The following is a 20,712-nucleotide window of genomic DNA, read 5'->3' on the forward strand; positions in this document are numbered from 1 at the left end:
CCCATCATAGTCCCAGAAAGCTGAGAAGTCACTTCAATAATTTCAGCAGTTTTTAGATGAGGATCCCTTTTGTAACTCAGCCCTATTTCCTCCAAATGAAATTTAATTCGGGTCAGGGAGCTGGGCAATACGGTTACTAGTGATTTGCCACATCACTTTTTTGATGTCCATGCTGTTATTGCTTCAGCCAGGAGGATCAACAGCGCTCACAGAGAACAAAACTTTCAGTAAATCCTACAGTCATCTTCTCCATGTGAGTAAATACTCAAGACAAATGATGTCTGTAGAATTACCTGAGTCGTGCTTTTTTTTTTTCATTAAAAAGCCAGCTAAATCTGCAGCAGATGTAATAGCACGCTTCTGTAGCCTACAGCTTCAACATTTGTTCGTATTATGCAGACCATTCAGATGTATTTCATTTTTAATGCAACTGTTTTACTATTTGTAATGAGCAATCATAGTAATAAAAAAGGATAGATGTGCAACAAATGTCCCTGTAAGCCATAAAACCTGATTATTTGCAGTATTTAGGTGAAAGCTTATTCTCCTTTGTTTGTAAAGTTCCAGATATGCTTGGATGCGTTTGCAATCAATAATACAACACTTCACTCCACAAACACAACGTCTGATCTTCTCGAAGTTCGAGCCTCCTTTATTTCTGACGGGAATGAAATCAGCTGAAACGCAGCTAGTTTGGGTGTTAATGGAAGAGCTTCTAAATACTGTTTTTGTTACTAATGTAATGGGGGGAAGAGCAGGGAAAAGGAGGGATAGGAAAGGGTGTGTGAGGAAAGTGCAGGGTGGTTTATCTCGTTTAAGGCTGGAATGAAGAGGAGCAGTGAAAAAGCTGAGTGGAAGGAGTTGTTTTAGGCTACACCTGGTCAAATTAGTGCAATTAGCCCCCGAAGAAGCCTGCCTGCTCTGTGGAACGCAAGCCTGGCAGTGCCATTTGGGGACTGAAAAGTGAGCTTTTCTGGCCGATATGGCAGGGCTAGGGCCAGGTGAAAGGGGCTGCCTGAATTTTGGGACCAAAGCCTGGAGCACTCGCTCCCACAACAGGTATGGGGGATGCCCCTTCGCGGCCGCGGCGCCGCCCAACGGCCGCCCCTCACAGGGCGGTGGGGCCGTTATCGGGGCGGTCCCGCGCTGCGCGCTGATTGGCCGCCGCCGCTCCCCCCGCCCCGGCCTGAGGCCGCCACCGCCTCAAAGTTTGCCGCCGGGCGGAGCGGTGGCCGCGGCGGGGCGGGGGCTCCGCCGCTGCGGACGGGGAGGGTTTAGCGCGGCCGGCCGGGCGCGCTGAGGGGCTGGGAGGAGGGCGGGTGGGAGGTGAAGGTGTCGCCATGCGGTCCCTGAACATCACCCCGGAGCAGTTTGCGCAGCTCCTGCGGGACAACAACGTGACGCGGGAGCAGTTCATCGCCCTGTACGGGCTGCGGCCGCTCGTCTACATCCCCGAGCTGCCCCGGCGCGCCAAGGCCGCCTTCGTCCTCGTCTGCGCGCTCATCTTCGCCCTGGCGCTGTTCGGCAACTGCCTGGTGCTCTACGTGGTCACCCGCAGCCGCGCCATGAGGACGGTCACCAACATCTTCATCTGCTCCCTGGCGCTCAGCGACCTCCTCATCGCCTTCTTCTGCGTGCCCTTCACCATGCTGCAGAACATCTCCTCCAACTGGCTGGGCGGTGCGTGCCGCCGCGGGACGGGACGGGACGGGACGAGCTCTCCTCGGGCTCTCCTCCCCAAAAATGCCTTCCCTGGGGTAGCCCGGGGCTGCCAGGAGCTGCTCGCCCCCGGGGGTGCCGGTGTGTGGGTAAGGGGCTGTGCACAGGTCGTGGGGGGCTGCGTGAGGCGCTCCCGAGGTGGCTTTTTTGCTCTGAACTTGGAGTCGGAGCTCTTCAGCCTCTGGTGGGGAGAAGGCTGTGTCTGTGGAGAAACGGGGGAGCGAGGAAATGCACAGGGTTTATCTCGAAGCGATAAAGCGATGTATTAGTTTCAACGCATCCTCTTATCCTAGGGATTATGTTGTATTCCCACCATTATAAAGGACCTTTATGATAACTAGAAAACACCTTTTCTAAAAAATAAAATGCATCCCAGATCGAAAGAATTAAAGTAACATAAAGACAAAGCTGAAGTAACGTTAGCAAAAGGGTGTTTCTTGTCCTTTTCTTGGCCTTAGGGCCATCCTAAGTGGAAAAATAAAAGGGATGGCTTTGCAGCAAGGAGCAGACGAGGTCTCGTGTGGCTGCAAATTGAAATGTTTGCAGGAAAAAAAGATTGTTTGTGAAGTGATGCTGTTAAATTGCAGTTTCCAGGCTTCCTGTGGTGCTCCTGTTGGGAGATAGTGGAGGTTACCTCCCGGGCACCGAGGCTGAATTCCAGCACATCTGATGGACTCGAGTGCGGGGTGGGAATTGGTCAGAGGGGATTTGAAACGCACCCAGACACCTAACGCAAGGAGAAGTCGGCTTTACTTTTGTCTCAAAGCCAGGAACTGTCTGGGAGAAGTGATGAATATGAAACCACAGGTGCAAATGATAGTAAATCTAACTTAAATTGTTTTATAGCTACACTGCTGTGCCTTCGTTTTGACTGTTCAAGTTGCAGTTCTCCTTGCAGATGAACACAGCAGAAAGTTGTTGCAGGCATCAGGAGGTCCCACGTATGAGTGAGAGGACCAAATTGGGTAGCTTTCCCTAAAGATTAGAGTTGTCTTTCCCCCAAGATTAGAGTTGTGATTCCCCTCCCTTGTATTGGGGATGACAGTCTGTCAGCCTCAGACCATGCATCTGACCAAGAGCCATCTAAAAGCAGGGTCCGATGAAGCCTCCACCTGAGGTGAATTGCAACAGATACAGCAGAGGCATGTGGAACAGTGTGAGTGAAGCATGTATGTTTCCCTTCATCTTACGTTACCTGATGCTTGCCGAAATCTACAAGTAGTGAGTGTAGAAATGGCATGGTTGCGACAAATATCTTCGGATATTCAGCACTTGGATATTTTGAAGTGTGCCATTGTGTGGATTTTACTGTACTTCTTGCCTACCTTCTTTGCAGTGCTAGAGCTTTTTAAGTGCAAATGGATTCATTGACTTTGATTTCAACCTCTATGGTCCCGGTAATATAACTGGATTTAACTAATGTGGTATTGGCAGGGCATAATAAGTAGCGTAATGGATGAATCTTGCCCTTCAGTGGGTGGGCAGGGAGTGAAGCAAAACTCAGGGAAATGAGATGTAAATTGAAGGTGTCCCAGGGGTGCCTGATTCTTGAGGCTCACACCGTGAAGCATGAATGGTGATTACAGTTATACTGCAAATCAGAGCCTGCCAGACTGGGAGGACTCTTTTCCTTGCTTGCTTTAAAGGTGTAATTTTCCTTTTGCCTTCCATTTCCTAGTCTGAGGAGGCTTTATCTCATACACCTTAATGCAAGCTTCAGCTCTGTTAAGAAAAATCTGCTTTGACTATGCAGTATATTCCTGCTGGACGAAGTGGTGTGTACTGAGTCATTTGATGCATGAAATAGCTCTGGGTTGCTGAGCATGTAGAGCCACTTCACTTCTTGTTCTAGCTGCACTTGTATCACTAAAACAAGCATCTGTACTAATTGAGGTGTGCTGAGCCACAAGTATGTTATGTACTTACCTTTGAGTTGGAATTGGTCCTTTAGTTCCATGCTTGTGTGCAGCTGTTTGTGTTTCTTTATCTTCCTTTTCTTTTCAAAAAGACACAACAGAGCAGAAGCGAGGGCAGAACTACAGTTGCTCTAGGATGAGATAGAGAATATGCAGAGGTAAGAACAGCCACAGCTTTAAAGTAGCTGTTAACTTCTAAGCTATTCAACGTTATCTCTATAATGGGATGCTATCAGGAAGGAATAATTACCGTTCTGCTCTTCTAAAGTGAGAGGTGAAACACTTTCACCCAAAAGGCCTCCAGCTGTGCTTAATTTACAATAGGACTCCAGGGAAAACGTTGATAGCTGGCAACGTGAAGTGAGTCAAACTGAATGGTGGAATCACTCTTCTGAAATAGATTGTGTTTGTCAAAATTCTTTAGAAACAGAAGATTTCTACTGTTACACTTACCAGAAGTTAATTCATTTCCAGCAGAGATGTGAAAGGCACTGATACGACTTCTTTCACAGTATGTTCATTAACACACTTAACTTCACTTACAGTTCAGCACCTGGAGTTTCAACAAACTGAACGTGCAGCTTGTTTTGCCTGGTGATTGTGCAGTGCTAACATCGCTGCTAGCTCCACATATGCAGTAACTGGGACCAGCTCCATCTTGACTAAAAATGGGTGAATCAGTATCATTTTCAATTCTGCAATCCGTTACAAATCTGTACAACAGCATGAGACTCTTAAAGTGATGGTATAAGATTCAATTTCTTATTTATACTTTGCAAATAAAAAGGATGTAATTTCTAGATGACCTTTACATAGAAATTCAGCAAACTAATCTCTCAGCAATGCAGAAGATCCTGTGGAAGAAAATTAAAATTGTGGCTTTGGCATAAAAGATCGTTGGTATAATTTGTAGGAAGAGGTTGAGAGTGGAACTCGAATAAGAATTGAATTGGTGCATGCAGCAAAGGTGATCTTGGTGCAAACTGGAGTGATTTGAGGATTTTGCTCAGTTATGATCACAGGTGGGAGATAGCAGTAGAGGTCCTGTGGTCATACTGATAGCTGCCCTGTTAAGTGTCAATTTGGGCTTTTGCCTGGGCCAAATATCTAAGAGTTTCTTTATTTTCCAAAACGGATTGGTTAGCTGAGTAACAGTGATATCTTTGCAGAACTGCCTGCAGCAACTGGAAAATTACTTCTCATGTTGTATAAATATAATAGCCCCAGCAAAAGATAAAGTCAAAACATGACATTACTGTAGACCTAAGACGTGTGCTGCATCTTGCTCGTGAATTTTGCATCTTATCAGACAGGATGTGTCTTCTTAAAACTGGTGTTGAAGGCTGTTTTTTCCTATCGCTTGGGGAGTATTGGGTCACCTGAAACACTGTAAAACACAGCAGCACTCAAGATGACCTCGTGTGTCTTTTCTGGACTCCAGGCACTATGCAGGAGAGGTTTGTCTTCTGTCTGTTGCTGTCTTATCTGCCCATTATGTATAGCTGCCTTGCTTCCTGAGTACATCTAAAGAAGCAGTAAAGGTCTTCTTAGGCACCTCAGTTGCTCCTTGGCACAACAGTTTCCTCATCTCTAAAAATTTGGCTGAAAACCGAGTGGTGTGTCGTAGCCGGTTCTGCACTGAGGGTGCTTTCTGCACTGAACATCTTCTGTCAAGCAGTACGCTACCTTACAAAGTTTCTGCATGAGAATGCATAAACATTCCCTTCTGACAAAATCGTCATCAATAAAATCACTCAGCCTTTTGTCTGATGTTCATAGGGATCTCTAAGCTCTCATTTCTTATTTTCAGTGTTGCTTCAGGACCTTGTTCTCCCTGGCTCGCTTCTGGAATGTTCCTTAATGCCGGACAGTTTCCATATGCTCTCAAACTCTGCTGACATGCTGTTAGGGTTAACACAAGGCAGTAAAACTGGAAATGAGCTTCCAATAACTGGATATCTTTTTTTAAGCTTTTTTTTTTTTTTTTAACTTTTCAATTTAAGTTGTGTCTAGACTTGGTGTAAATCAAGTCAGAGAAGCAAGAACACTCTTCATCAGTCTCCTGCAGCGTAAGAGGTTATGTCTTTGGGTTGTCTGCGTCTGTGAGAGCAAGATGATTTTAGTTCTCTGTTTTGTTGAAATCCTGCCTTTGCATTCATTCTGTCACTACTATTGTTTACTTTCACGTATGTGCTATTAAGTAGAGCAATAGCAATAGAATTCTGGATGAAGATAGTTTGAGAACAGGTTATATAGTGAATACTATATAGGGTCCGGCCCGGAATCTGTAGCCCGTGGAGAGGAGCCCACGCAGGAGCAGGTGATCTGGCAGGAGCTGCTGCCCGTAGGGGAGCCAGGTTGGAGCAGTTTTCTCCTGAGGGATGGACCCCGTGGTACGGACCCATATCTGGAGCAGTTCTGGAAGAGCTGCTGCCTGTGGGAAGCCCACGCCGGATCAGTTCATCAAGGACTGCATCCCGTGGGTGGGACCCCACAGCACAGGGGACGAGAGTGACCGAGAAGGAGCGGCAGAGAAGAAGTGCTGTAGACTGACCATAACCCCCATTCCCCGTTCCCCTGCGCCGCTCGGGGGGAGGAGGTGGAAAAGGGTGGATGGGGGGGGAAGGTGCTTTTGTTTTTTTTTTTCCTTTGTTTTCTCACTTCTCTCGCTTGTTAGTTGTAGGCAATAAATCTTACTATCTCCTTATGCCGAGTCTGTTTTGCCCGTTACAATAATTATTGCGTGATTTTCTCGTCCTTATCTCAATCCTTGAGCCCTTTTCACATATTTTCTCCCCATTCCTCTTTGAGGAGGGGGAGTGAGAGAGCGGCTGTGGTGGAGCTCGGCTGCCCACTCGAGCGGAACCACGACACTCAGTAAAGGAAATAATGGGCTTAGGATTTTTTAAAAGTATAATATAATATATTGGCAGGATGACATCTGACAAAAGCAGCAAAAGAGTGCTGATAGAAGAAAACTTGTACGTTTAGTACAGGGAATTACTGCAAGTCGTGGATCAATATTCAACACAATGATTGATGTAAAATGTTTTTTGTTGCATTAATCAGGCAGAGAAAGCAAGCAAGTTGAAGAATGTGGATAGATTGGTTAGTGTTTTATCTGGGGTGGTTGTTATATTTTTGGCAGAAGTACCTGACAACCTCTGCCTTGTCTGGAGACTGTTTACCATGTCCTGTTCTGCTCCCTGCCACCCCCTCAGCTGTACTGCTTGCTGTTTCTGCTACAGCTGCAAATGGCATAGTGCCCTTTGGTGGTCTGGTGTTCTAACAGCAGTGCTTTGCTGCAGAGCTCTCCTGCATCCTTGCACATTGGTATTTGTTTTCACTCATTGATTGCTTTGTTTTGCTGATCTGAGTTTGCCTGAAGGCTGTGATGCCTGTTTTGGTGACTTTGTCAAACCATGGGCAAAGCTGAATGTGAGCCTTTTTGGGGAAGGAGTGTGGACAGTGGAGACAGGATTCCTTGGCCAGCTAGCCCACGTTGCGTGCAGACTTTAAAATCACAGCACAGATGGGATGGTGTGGACTGTACCACGTATTGGTAAACAAATGTGGGCTGTTCAAGGTACGTGCTCGAATTGTGTGGGCTCAAACCAAACCCTTATGCCTTGTCTGCTGTACTTGACCTTAAACAGTGAGGTATAAATAACTACAGATCTTCTATTATTGTGTGCTATGCTTGTATGTTGTTTGGGGCAGAGCAGTGCGTAATGTTCATTATTCTCTACAGGGCACAGGTGAGAGGCTTGTGCGTCACAGATAGCAAACTACTAAAGATACAAGATACCTGTATACCCAAGAATCAGTATAATACAGTGCCATGCCCAACCTAGTATGAAGGACCTTCAAGGATACAAGCTGTATTATTGCAACTGACTTGTTTTCTGCCCCGAAGTTAAAAAAATAAAACAAATCAAACCTTGCTTGCATCAAGGAAGCTGGAGAGAACTGTTTTGGAAGTTGAGAGAGAGATTTTTCAGTGCAAGGGCTTGGTCAATAACACTTTAACAGAGGAAGCTGCTATTTAACTTTTACTAGAATGGTTTTAGAATTTTGCCTTTGTTACCCTAATAAAAGAAAAATAAACAGATGTTCCAACCAGTGGTGATAAAATGGCAAACTTAGAGATACAGAGACAACATCTGATAATGAAGATGCGAAGAATTGCTTAAGGGCATACTGTTCATATTTGCAGCCTTCTGAATATGTTGTCATTGGGGAAAACTCTAATAATTGATTGAATAAACCATACAGTTTTTGGCAGTGCATGAGGAATACTTTTGGGAGCGTCTTAGCTGCTTGCAAAGGAGAAGCAATTAGTTATTTTCATTCCCAGTAATCCCCCTGTAAGTTTTCTTTTTTTCATTGGAAATGGTTGGTATTAAATGCTTCAGTGCCTTCTTAAGTAGTGATCTATTGGAGGTCTTTGCTGAAAGACTTACTTTGTAGAAAGTTAAATGTTTTAATACTTTATCACATCTTAAATATGAATATTTTAAAATATTCAAAAAAATCCTGTTTCTGTATGGTGGGAGTATGACACGTAAGTGGAAAATGAGCAGGCATAAAAAGAGATACTTTCTCAGCAAGTTTCTCTTTAAAAATAAATAAATTTAATGGCCTTTAGAAAGTCCTTGAAGGATATTTGTCAGGTTCTTTTCACTACATACCAGATTCCTGAAACCACTTCATGGTTTGCAAAATAACTGAAGCAAAGCTCTGTTCTGAAGGGTTGAACATAGACACAGCTCCTCCTGCAAGTGAAGAAGAACCTAAGGAGTAGATGGGGTGGGAGGGAGGCAAGGAATGGAGAAGAAGAGGAAAAATGCCTTTTTTCTTTCTTTTTTTTTTTTTTTTTTTTTTTTTTTTTCCTGCAAATAAGCTACAAATTTCTTTATATCAAAGATGAGCTGCACAGAAGCAGTCGATAGAAGATGATTTTCTGTTTTGAAGTTTTTCCCTCTTTAATCCTATGTATTGTATTTACCAGGCGATCTATCACTTTGAAGCCCGATAGAAGAAATCTAATTTTAGCCCATTACCATAATACATTCATGGAGCTATTTTTCTGCTCTTAATCGCACTTCTTGTCTTTGGAAGACAAGACAGACAATGAATTTTGTGCTTTGTTTTCAATGATTTAAAGGCTGCGGGAGTTCGAACTTAAAGGTTTAGAAATAACAGAGCAACCCGCTCAACTTGGAAATAGCGAATGATGGAGCTTCTCTTAAATTCCTTCACTTGGCACTGAAGGTGGCTTTAGTAATTTATGTCCATTTCAGAGAGTGGCCCTGAAGCTGTTGCCCTTGCAGGATATCTGGAGCCCTAGTGGCAGGGCTTTCTTCTTGAGGTTGGAAGCAAGGATTCTAGGGCCCTTTTTCTGGAGTTCTCTTGTTCAGTGATTACAGCCTGCCCTTACTAAAGGGGAAGGAAGAAGAGATGCATCATCTGTGTTTGGGGAAGGCTTAGATCCCATAAAAACTACCTCACCTGTTAACATAGGCAAGGTTGTGTTTAGTGTCCAGAACACTGTGTTGAGTTTCAGACTCCAAGTACAGGGTATTTATAAATGGCTGCGTTCAGCAGAGGGCTGAAAAAGGATTGGAACCAATTCAGATATAATTAAGGATGATGGAGCTGGATCTCAAGTCTGAGGTCAGATTAAGTTTGGTGAAGTTTTACACATGAAACACTGGAATGCCTCAGAATTTCAGAAGATAGGAACTTGTGTAGTGAGTGACAATTCAAGGCAAACAATTCCCCTAAAGTGATGTAGTAACATTAGTGCAAGTTGATATTCAGAGATGCTGGCCTACGTTGCATGAGGAGCTTCAGGGAGGTTGAAATACTGTTCTTACTATTGATACCTAGAGGCTTTTTGAATAGCTTTTCATTAATGTCCTTTTGAAATTTTCTTGTTGTTTTTTTGCTTACAAAATGTATATGGCTGTTGTTTTTCCTTGGCCACAAAAGTTCAACCCATTAAGGAACTGAGATGTGTAGGTGTGACCGAGTAAGTGTCTATTTCAGCCAACTTCACCTGCGATGAAAAGCATCCTTTTGTTTCATGATTCTGGAAGTGGTAATGCCTCTCTTCGTTTAGCTCAGAAGGCTTAATCTACAGATACTATGCAGACTCTTCCTTTTACTACCTTTTTACCAGTTACTTATAGTTTAGTTGGTCACTTTTGGGGAATTTGCCTTCAGAGATGAGAAGTGATCAATTTTTGCAGCCTTTTTTCTTGGAGATTAAACTAATGGCATAATGGTAGTCTGTGCTCTTTGGCTGTTACTGGGAAGAAAATGCGAACATATCAGTAAAGGCAATGAAAGTCTGGGACTTCAGTGAAGGAATCTTGTATTACAGTCAAACCCCTACAATGGAGTATAGTTCAAATGGACTCAACTATTTGACGTCTTTCAGGCTATGAAAATCAGCATGTGATGAAAGGCTTTTTGCCACAGCTCCATCACTCAAACTTGGACTCATTTATTGAAAGAGAAGATTGTACACTTAAAAAACTACATGAGCAGAAAAGCAAAAATTAAATATTTTTACTTTTTGTCAGGAGTCACCTCTACTACTTTGTTAGCAGGGGGGGAAAAAACTTGAAAGTGATAGCGGAAAACTTCCTTTTCCTTCAGTGGAGTAGGATTTGGAACTGAATGAGAATCTGATTTTTAGAACAGACCAGAGACTGTGAGCCATAGCCTTTTGTTTGGTTGTATTCAGCATTCAACACGCGCAAAGGTGCAACTTGAGCTTGGTTTTTATTATCTCAGTGCAATGGTTTCAACACCTTCTGGTTGAAGGGCTATGAGTTTGATGGTCTGGGTCTGGTGCTTATATGTGTAGTGCATCCCATATCATACTGGGTCTGATGAGAAACAGATATGATGCCAAGTTAGTAAGATAATGACCATGTTTCATGAGAGGCTTATTTTGTTCTTGCCATCTCCCTGGCAAAATACATTCTAGGTCAGAAACTGTGGTGAGAAGCAGACATACAGCCTTCTATACAGTTCCTGCTGACCACACTAAAATTTCAGTTGAATAGTTTGAAATTGGGCTGTGTGGTATATATTTTTAATTCTATTTTAAGACAGATCTGTGAGCGTGTTGACTGTTGTGCTGGTGTTGACTATGTATTTCAAAGGCCCTTGACTTCCATCCGTTTATCCCATCTTCCTTTTCCCTTATTTGAGCTACAGAAAGTGATTTTTTTTTTTTTTCTCCCCTTCCCAGTTAGGATTGATCAAACCAGTGGCAAACCAGTTCCTTCTAGACAGAAGTTTACCTGGTCCTTGTTCCCTTTATGGAGAGCAGGACTGAGTTTTGATAGCTTCCATTTTGTGTTCTTAATGTTCCCTGTGTTTTTCTTGCAGAAGGTGCCTGTAGCATCATAAAGATTAACTTAGACAAATGGTTATCTGATCCAGTTCTACTATGAGTTTATGGAGTGTATCTGGGTAAGGTGTAAATAATGATGATGTAAAGGAAATATTGACAGCTGCTCCAGGAGCACTGAACTGTAGTCATGTAAGAGAACTGTAGGAATGCAGATACTCAAAATGATCTCAGGGTCAGAAGTGGACAGAAAATGAGTGAACAAGGAACAGGCTGGGAAAGGTGTTAACATAAGATTTTTGTTGAAGACTTATTTAAACACAGTTTCTGAGATGGCTGGACTTGAGCGTGAGTAATGGAGAATAAATGCATGATGCTGCATAAATACAGCATCTCACTGGATTTCAACACTGACATCAACATAGTGAGTTAATTGGTGGGAAGAAGGGTGATTTGGAGAATGGAAAAATGATGAAGAGGTTGAATTTTTCTCTTAAGTTATGCATAGCAGAGGACTTCTTTAATATAACACTCAGCAGAAGGTTGTGTTAAGTGTCAAAGTGTACAAATAGAGTGGTATTTAAATGAGCAGAAGAAATGTATTTCCAACAGCAGGAAAAAGTCAATTTCTAAACAAGTGACACTAAGACCTTGTAAAAGCTAAAGGGTAATCTGCCGAGGTAGAAGATAGTATCTCTGTAACTTTACATTTGACAGTAAATGGTGGAAGACTTGGTCAAAAGCGAAATAGGAATAAGTCTTGGACTGATACAGAGCAAGTGAATGTAGAATCATAGCATAACCTAAGTTGGAAGGGAACCACAAGGATCATGTAAGTCCAACTCCTGGCTCCACACAGGACCACCCTAAAATAAGACCCAGTGTCTGAGGGCATTGTCCCAACGTTCCTCAGTGCCATGACCACGTCCCTGGGGAGCCTGTCCCAGTGCCCAACCACCCTCTGGGTGCAGAACCTTTCCCTAACCCCCAGCCTGACCCTCCCCTGTCCCAGCTCCATGCCGTTCCCTCGGGTCCTGTCACTGTCCCCAGAGAGCAGAGCTCAGCGCCTGCCCCTCCGCTCCCCTCGTGAGGGAGCTGCAGGCCGCCATGAGGCCTCCCCTCAGCCTGCTCTGCTTGGGGCTGAACAAACCAAGGGATCTCAGCTGCTCCTCACACACCTTCCCCTCCAGGCCCTTCACCATCTTTGCAGACCTCCTTTGGGCACTCTCTGATAGTTTTATGTCCTTCTTATATTGTGGTACCCCAAACCGCACACAGTGTTTGAGGTGAGGCTGTACCAGTGCAGAGTAGAGTGGGAATAACAGTAGGCATTAATATGTCCTTACAACTGTTGTTCTTACAGGTGTAGTATGCACAATGGAAGAACGACTACTGGAAGCTGCATTTGATGAATTGTTTAAATAGGAGACTTAGCAGTTTAACTGTTTATATACACACAGAAATACTAGTTTGTTCTTTTGCATGATATGACTTTGTATAACAGTAGACTTCTTAGTGTTTTTTCTTGAGCCACAACAGTTGCATGTTTTACTTTCTGACTATTGCAGGTGCCTTTGCGTGCAAGATGGTACCGTTTGTTCAATCCACTGCTATTGTAACTGAGATTCTTACAATGACCTGCATTGCTGTGGAAAGACATCAGGGAATTGTGCATCCACTAAAAATGAAGTGGCAGTACACCAATAAAAGAGCTTTCACGATGCTTGGTAAGCCTCTTTTTTTTTTTTTTTTTTTTTTTTTTTTAAGAAGAGAGGTTCAAAATGTGCAAGCACTGCTAAAGGAATGTCGGAATTGCAAATGATCCTTCCATTGTAACACAAAGAATATAGGTAATTGTGCTTACACAAATTTGTACGTACATACTGATAAATGAAGGTATTTTGAGAGAAGAGAAACTGATAACAGAAGATCTTGCTGTTATAGATATGAATGATGGCGTCACTGAAAATCACTATTAAATAGTGTATTTTGCATGGTTTTTAAAGATGAAGCTGTTAAACTGTTCATACCAAAACTTATGCTCCTTGTACAGAGTGTTAAAAAAATTATTTGTTTACAGGCATAGTCTGGTTGCTGGCAGTTATTGTTGGGTCACCTATGTGGCATGTTCAACGGCTTGAGGTATGTTTGGTGAAATGGGAATTTGTATTTTCAACTCAGTCCTTCCTGGATCTTTTTGCACCTTTAGCAATGAGATTGAATAAGCTCTTGAGAAATGTAAGAGGGGAATAACAGAAACGGAGCTTTTGTTTTATGTGCCAGCATGAGAAAGATGAATAATTAGGACTTGCATGCACTACAAAATGGACTGCCAGCAGGGACTAGTCATGTCTACAATCATTAGGTCAAAGAGCACTGATTGTATCTGGGATTTGCACTGTAGCTTCCTTTTTTTTTCTTTTTCTTGAAGTGTGCTGACTCAGTAGTGTAGGATTTAGATTGATGTTTCAGGATGATGATGTCTCCTGCAAGATTTTGAAGAACTGTATCTAGTTTAAAGTGTAATCAACTGCCCATTATAGTTTAAGGAGTTACTGTACACCTCTGGAAAAACAAAACAAAAAAAGACTTGCCAGAATCTGTTGCTTTTGAGTCTGAATGCTACAAATTTATTCTATTTATTTATTTATTTTATTTATTTATTATTTTAACCCTTGGGATAATTACTGTAGTGACTCCTTTATGCTTGTTACAGGTTAAATATGACTTCTTGTATGAAAAAGTCTATGTTTGCTGCCTGGAGGAATGGGCCAGTCCAATTTATCAGAAGATATATACCACCTTTATTCTTGTTATACTCTTTCTTCTTCCACTGATATTGATGCTTTTTTTGTACACTAAAATTGGTTATGAACTATGGATTAAGAAACGAGTGGGAGATGCTTCTGTTCTTCAAACCATTCATGGGAATGAAATGTCTAAAATATCAAGGTTTGTAAAATAAAATACAATTGGCATTTTGACTTTTAGAAAGCTATTTTTATGGACAGGTTTTGAGAACCAGTGCAAAGAAGCCCATCTTATCTGTGGGGAATTCAGCAGGCATAGCCTGGATTTTTAAAGCTAGCTAGTTATTTAAACAAAATGCCCGTATTAATGCAACTTAAACAGTTTTCATCAAAATGTAGAATTGCCATACCTTAAATGTCTAGCTCTCAATAAATCTGATATCCTTCATCATGAAATCCTTCTTTTTAAAAGATGAAGGTCATGAGTTAAAAAGTAACTTGGGAAAATGTTGGTAGGTTATTTCCTTATATTTTATGGAAAGTTCTTTATAGAATTCTGAGGCTATGAATACTGCTTTATCATCTTATAAGTTAAACTGGTGTGTGTGTGCGTGTGGGAGGAGGAATCAGAATTCACTTTAAAACTACTTTCACACAGTTTATCTTGTTATAACTTCCAAAGAATTCTTGAATGGTCTCATATTTGTTTGTGTGAGACTACCTGGATGGTAGCTCTCTATCTGAGAAGTTATGAATTTTGTTCACTGATAATTACTGATTTTTGTAAGTTTGTTTACATTTACATGTTTGCTAATGGCACTACATATGGGCTACCCTTCATATTACCTCACATTTTTGCCTTTAGTTTGGCAAATTGATCCATTGAATGATGTGCTAGAAACCTCTAACAGGTCAATTAATTGAGGAGCATATTGCCTTAAACATGTACTGTAAGAAATAGCTTCAAGCTGCTTGTAAGTAATGATTCCTTAGACATTTGTCTAATAGGGTACCCAAGAAAGCAGATAATTTTATCAGTCGGAACTGAAAGAGGATGCAGTCTTACATGAGTTAAGATGATGTGAGCTTTGGGCTACTCAGTGGCTTAGTGAATGTCCCATGTAGTGGGAGGATTCTGTAACTGCAAATGTTACTTCTTTAGCTCAAGTGAGATCTCTATCTCGGGATCTAGAAATGTGGTTATATGAATAATATATCATTTGGAGAAAAATGATAAATTCATGGGTACCTTGAGCTTGTTAGGCATTCTGGTGCAGGCAAGGGAGAGTATTTCTTGCTCTCAATTCCAGCATTTTACGTACCAACAAAGGCTGAATGTTGCAGGCATAGCTTCACCTACTCTCAAATTCTTTGTATAATCAGGTGCTGGACGTATGGCAGTGCTCCCAGTTCTAAGACTGAACTCTTGTTTTTGGAGCTATTAATGGAATTTCATGGTTTTTAACCCATCTGTTACTGTTGGAATTACATCTGCTTGAATAGAATGAAAATGCATTGCAAGACAGGCTCATGTCATTGCTTGCTGCTGCTATGGAAATGCCTTGCTTTCCTGACAAGGAAATAACAGGTGTTATTTATTTACTAGTTTTATATGCTACCACAGTTCTCATTCAAAGGGAATGACGTGCTTCTGAGCATCTTCCAGGATTTTGTTTGCATCTGCAATCATCAGACATGTTTGCGTGTTTCACTCAGTGAAACATATGTAAACCACAAATCAATTCATAGTGATTCAGTATGGAATGTCTTGATGCAATTTCAGGAAGAAGAAGCGAGCAATTGTTATGATGGTGACAGTGGTGTTTCTCTTTGCAGTCTGTTGGGCCCCTTTCCATGTGATCCACATGATGATAGAATACAGTGAGTATCTGCAATGTGTCATATAATAAAGTCTTTCCTAGTGTGCTTTTTCTCTTTTCTGATAATGGAACTACAGATTATGAAAAGCTAGCGCTGCTGCAGCATGTGGCTATAAAATACTGTCTGTTAGCACAGGTTAATGGTGTGCTTATAAATCCTGAATCACTGTCTTGTAATGGAGGTGCGTAATCAACAGCAGATGAATTATTCTGAAGTCTGAGGGATAGAATGTTCTGCCGTGCTCACACAAAATGTAAGTACATTTCAAAAAACCTCTTATCAGATGTAGTGTTTGGGAAATCTGTTTTATCTGAGATATACTTGTGTGTCAGCCATATCCCCTCTTTCCTGCTGTGTACTTTTTAAAAAAAAACAAAAAACAAACAAAAAAAAAAACAAAAAACAAAAAAACAAACAAACAAAAAAACCATGATCCTTATCTCTTACTGTAAACCTGACTGGACTTTGTTGCAGGAAGGTTGGGAAGGAACCCAAACTCTCTTCCAGCTCTTTTAGAATTTATATTCTAAAAGAGAAGGCTGCCATTGTTTTCTGAATTAGTACAGCACATAATCCAGTTCTGAAAAGGAGGTTTACTGTTCATAACGAGACTCCAGAAATAGCAAGACTTGAATATTAGGATGGTGAGCCTGTCTCTGTAGATTCATTTTCTTTCTGTCTGTCATCCTCCCTAATTTGCTGAAAGGTCAAAAATACCAGGCTGGAAGGTAAAAGTTCTTTGCAAGTAGAAAAACCCTTGAACATGTAACTTTTGAAATTAAATTTAAATTTGATACATGAAGACTTCTATTTGCATCTACATAAATTATCATACCACTTTGAGTTAAACTGCTGTGAAATATTTATCCTTCCACTTGGCCTGGTTTTAATGAGGTAGGCATGTTGGAAATATAAATACTGGACATCACGGTGATAATGGTGAGGCACTGGAACAGGTTGCCCAGAGAGGTTGTGGATGCCCCATCTCTGGAGGTGTTCAAGGCCAGGTTGGGTGAGGCCCTGGGCAACCTGATCTAGTGGGTAGCGTCCCTGCCCATGGCAGGGGGGTTGGAATTACATGATCTTTAAGGTCCCTTCCAACACAAGCCATTCTGATTTTATGATAATATCCCTTTCTTATTATCTTATAATCCATCTGAACTTCCTCAGTACTCTGGGTTGGACAGTGGTTTTGAAATACACTCCTGTTATCTGTCCTCTTTGCTATTTGCCTAAATTTGCTTGAGTCTTGCACAGTTCACTTCCTATCTCCTACCTGGGTACTGTGACAGGATGTGGGACTGCAGCTGGCAATGCCTACTGCAGCAGTGGCTGTTGTACTCTACTTTGAAAATGGAGCAGCCATTTAGTTGCCTTCTCTTGCAGGTGAGATTGTAGATAAGTTAGCAGTTCTGTAGCCACTTAGCAGAACCAAATCACGTTTATATGTGGGAAGAACAAAAAATACAAAGCTGTGGCTATTAGAATTGTTTGAGTTGTCCCGTGATAGGGTTGCCTGTAATGATATATGAATGGGGCTCAGGATAATACTTTGCTTTTTTCACTGCCAATTTGGTGGATTATTTCAGCTGCTGCATGGCCTTTATTCTGCTGTGTAAACATCTATACTGCTTATTCCAAGTTTGGTAGCCAAGTATTTGAATTCAAGGAATTCAGTGTGATCTCAGTAATTAAGAATGAGATATGACCACGAAGATACATTTTTTTATACTATGAGATGATCTGTGCCAGCAAAGATGAAGAAGACATGAATAGTTGGTGGCAAGACAGGGATTGGTGTTGTGGTATTACAGTACTTATACGTTGGAGAAGGATGTGAAATGCAGAGCCAGAAGAAAAATAAACAAGGCCTATATTTAGGAAATGGATGTTTTCTGTTGCTTTGTCACTAAGCAAGTTTTTTGGCTAATAAATTGCTTATTTTGGACTACTGTGTTCTTCCTGATGTATATACAAAGCAGGGCTGGGTTGTAGATTGTGTTCTTTCCTTGCTGATGAAATCCTGTTGATAATATTAAAGGCCTCTAGCAAGGTTTTTTGTTGACATTAAACAGAAACTTCTAATGCCATACTGGATACATATAGACTAAGCAGTGGATATTTATGTCATTCTGTGCTTATAGCATACTTCCTTTTCCTTTCCAGGTAACTTTGAAAAGGAGTATGATGATGTAACAGTCAAAATGATCTTTGCAATCGTTCAAATTGTAGGATTCTTCAATTCTATTTGCAACCCTATTGTGTATGCTTTCATGAACGAAAACTTCAAGAAAAATTTCCTGTCTGCCATCTGCTTCTGCATTGTCAAAGAAAATGTGTCACCAACCAGGCAACTTGGAAATTCAGGGATTTCTATGAGGCAGCAAAAGGCAAGCGTTTCTCAAAGAGATCCCACTGACTCGGATGAGGCAAGGAGGGAGGCATTCAGCGATGGCAACATTGAAGTAAAATTCTGTGATCAACCGGCTTCAAAAAGGAATTTGAAAAAGCACCTTTCCTTATTCAGCTCTGAGATTACTGGGCATTCTGTGTTGGGAAGTGGACAGTAGCATAACAAAGGTTTTCAGAAGGGGAAAAAAATGTTCTCTTTATATCATAACTTTGAACAAGCCATTTAAAGTAGTTTTCTACTTTAAGTGTTGAAATGAGAGAGGGGGAAAATAATTTTGATTATTATGTTGGAATAAGGGTCAAGAAAATATATTTTATAAGGAAAAGGAGTGAAATTTTGGAAAACAATCTCACTGTGATTTCCAGACAAACATTTTTCTTCCTCAGCTAATTTGGGGCTTACTTGCCCTCTGATTTAGGTATACCAAACAACTGTTGGTATACATGGTCTGTTTATTCTGTCTGGTTCCTGGCACTCTGCTGGACTGTACTCTTCTGAATGCCAGAAGACAAGAACTATGGAGAGCGTATACAGTTCCTTTGGACAGCTTAGGAATCTTACATGGGTCTAACACTGTTTATAAGATATGCTCTATGCAGCTCTGAGGACAGAGAAACTTCGTATCTGAGTTCAGGAAAAATGCAGACTGAGATGCAATTCTGTTTTGCAAAGTATGTGAAAGCCAGCCAGAATTGGTTCTGAAGAAATTATGATTTAGATTTTGTGCATGTCTGGATTTTGTTAACAGGAAGTTAATAGAAACTAACAATGCATGTATAACTAATGTGCTATTTTTACAAGTTAATTTTTGGGTACAAATTTAAAGGCCAGTGTCCTTCCCTGTACGCTGCATTATTCTTCCTGGAAAAGGTAGAAGTTGAAAAAGTGCTATACAAATCAAGGGCCTGCATATCCTGGAAGTGTGGTCTGTAAACACTGGAATTATCTTAGTCATGCTTTCATATGCAGTTTATGGGGTTGAAATTGTGTTGCTGTTTCCTGAAGGTATATGAGGGCCAGGCTCAGAGCCTGTTGGACTCTACAGAAGATTTCCAGTTGAATATTGTAGTCTTTTGACCTGTTGTTTCTCTTTGACCTGATGTAAAATCTGGAGATTTGTACAAACTTTTTTCTCTCTCCTTCATCCTTGAAGTAGATTAAATACTGTGGAAAGCCAGTATTACAAAGTCGAAATCCATAAAATTCTAAAAAATAAATAAACATTGCTATCAGTGTGTCCAACTGAAACTTTGTAAAATCAAAATTTCCTTATGATTGTGGGACTGGGAAAAAAAAACAAAACTGGGATCTAGAATGGTATACTGTGATCTGATCCCTCAAGCAAGGCTTTGAAATACATAATTTACAACTCCAGTTAAGTTTGGTTTGAATCCTTTGATTGCCTGTGAAATGTTGATGCTTTTCTGTCATCCCTTGCTTTCCCTAGTAGATTTTGTATTTTGTTTACACATAATTGTCAATGAAAATGATTTATTGATATTCATGGATAATTTGGAAGTACACCGGTCCTTCTGTGTAATATTTACAGTTGGGTAAGGCATTCTGATGCTGGCTTGTGACATACTCTTTGGTATTTATTTTACTGTGTATGATATACTTTGATGCAATTACAGAGAAAGATTCTGAACTTGCCCTGACAGCCAGGAATTATGAGCACTCTTGTTTATATTAGTATATATATTAAATAAAATACTGATTTCAGAGAGCTAGGTCTGGGTGAAACAGCATGAGTGAAATCAGATTTTGCCTCAGTCATGCAAACATTCCCCTGTGCATTACCTTTGAATAATGCTGGGAAGCAACAACAACAATTTTTGCCTGTGATTACATCTGTGATTTTCTTTGCATTTTTTAGTTCGAATTTCTAGAAATGTGTCTCGCAGTGAAGTTTTATACCCTGCAAATAGGGGTTCAAAGGTTTACCACCATTTTCCTAGGTGCAGAGTTGATCTGGCTGATGATGAGAACTGCGTGGTTTAACAGAACATATTACTGAAAAGCACTTTATCTTAAGCTTTTCACTTTATTTGTATTGCTAATTTCAATGACATTTTACCAACAAAGTTGATAGCTGCATTGTAAAACTTCCAAGTATTTTGTGTTTCTGTTTTAACTGTTTCTTCTATTGTATCATAAAATGTTATCTCAACAAATGACTGTTATAGTATTGTATTTTTTTAATTAAAATTCCATTTTGGCGTTGCTAGTGCTGTTTGCACTGGGAGCATCTACAATGAACTTCGAGTCTTTTTTTGTTTGTTTGGAGATTTATATAAGCTTATATTTACATTTTTAGGGATTAATTTCCAGTTCTATTACAAGTTCCAGCTGCTACTGTCATCCTGAGAGATGTGATTTAAAAGGCTTTTTACTGAAAAAGGTAGGACGGGGAAAAAAATCCAATCTTGTTGTAGGAGAGAAAAATGGTATTTCAGCGCAGATACGTGGTTACAGTTAGATTAATCTAAGCCAAACTAATACAGACAGTTCTTGTACATCTTAATAAACTATATCATTAGTGCCTTTTGACACAATAGTTGTCTCAAGCCAGATAATCTTGTGAGAAATCCTAGCTGCAAGGAATAGAAGATGCTTTATTGAATTGAGCAGAACCAAGATTTTGCCCATGTTTTCTTAATTTGC

At 40.9% G+C, this 20,712-nt stretch overlaps 1 protein-coding gene across 1 annotated transcript; it reads left to right on the top strand.

Annotated features, from left to right (window-relative positions):
- Positions 1 to 1,340: 1,340 nt before the first annotated feature.
- On the top strand, positions 1,341 to 18,205 carry QRFPR (pyroglutamylated RFamide peptide receptor; the record flags this gene model as incomplete). The annotated part of the gene is made up of 6 exons (XM_082759384.1): positions 1,341 to 1,680; positions 12,573 to 12,731; positions 13,085 to 13,146; positions 13,721 to 13,956; positions 15,538 to 15,635; positions 17,802 to 18,205. 6 exons carry the CDS (start codon positions 1,341 to 1,343, stop codon positions 18,203 to 18,205), a joined length of 1,299 nt encoding a protein of 432 aa, XP_082615510.1.
- Positions 18,206 to 20,712: the final 2,507 nt, after the last annotated feature.

This window comes from Aythya marila (assembly GCF_965140915.1).
Source record: "Aythya marila genome assembly, chromosome: 4".
NCBI lineage: Eukaryota > Metazoa > Chordata > Aves > Anseriformes > Anatidae > Aythya > Aythya marila.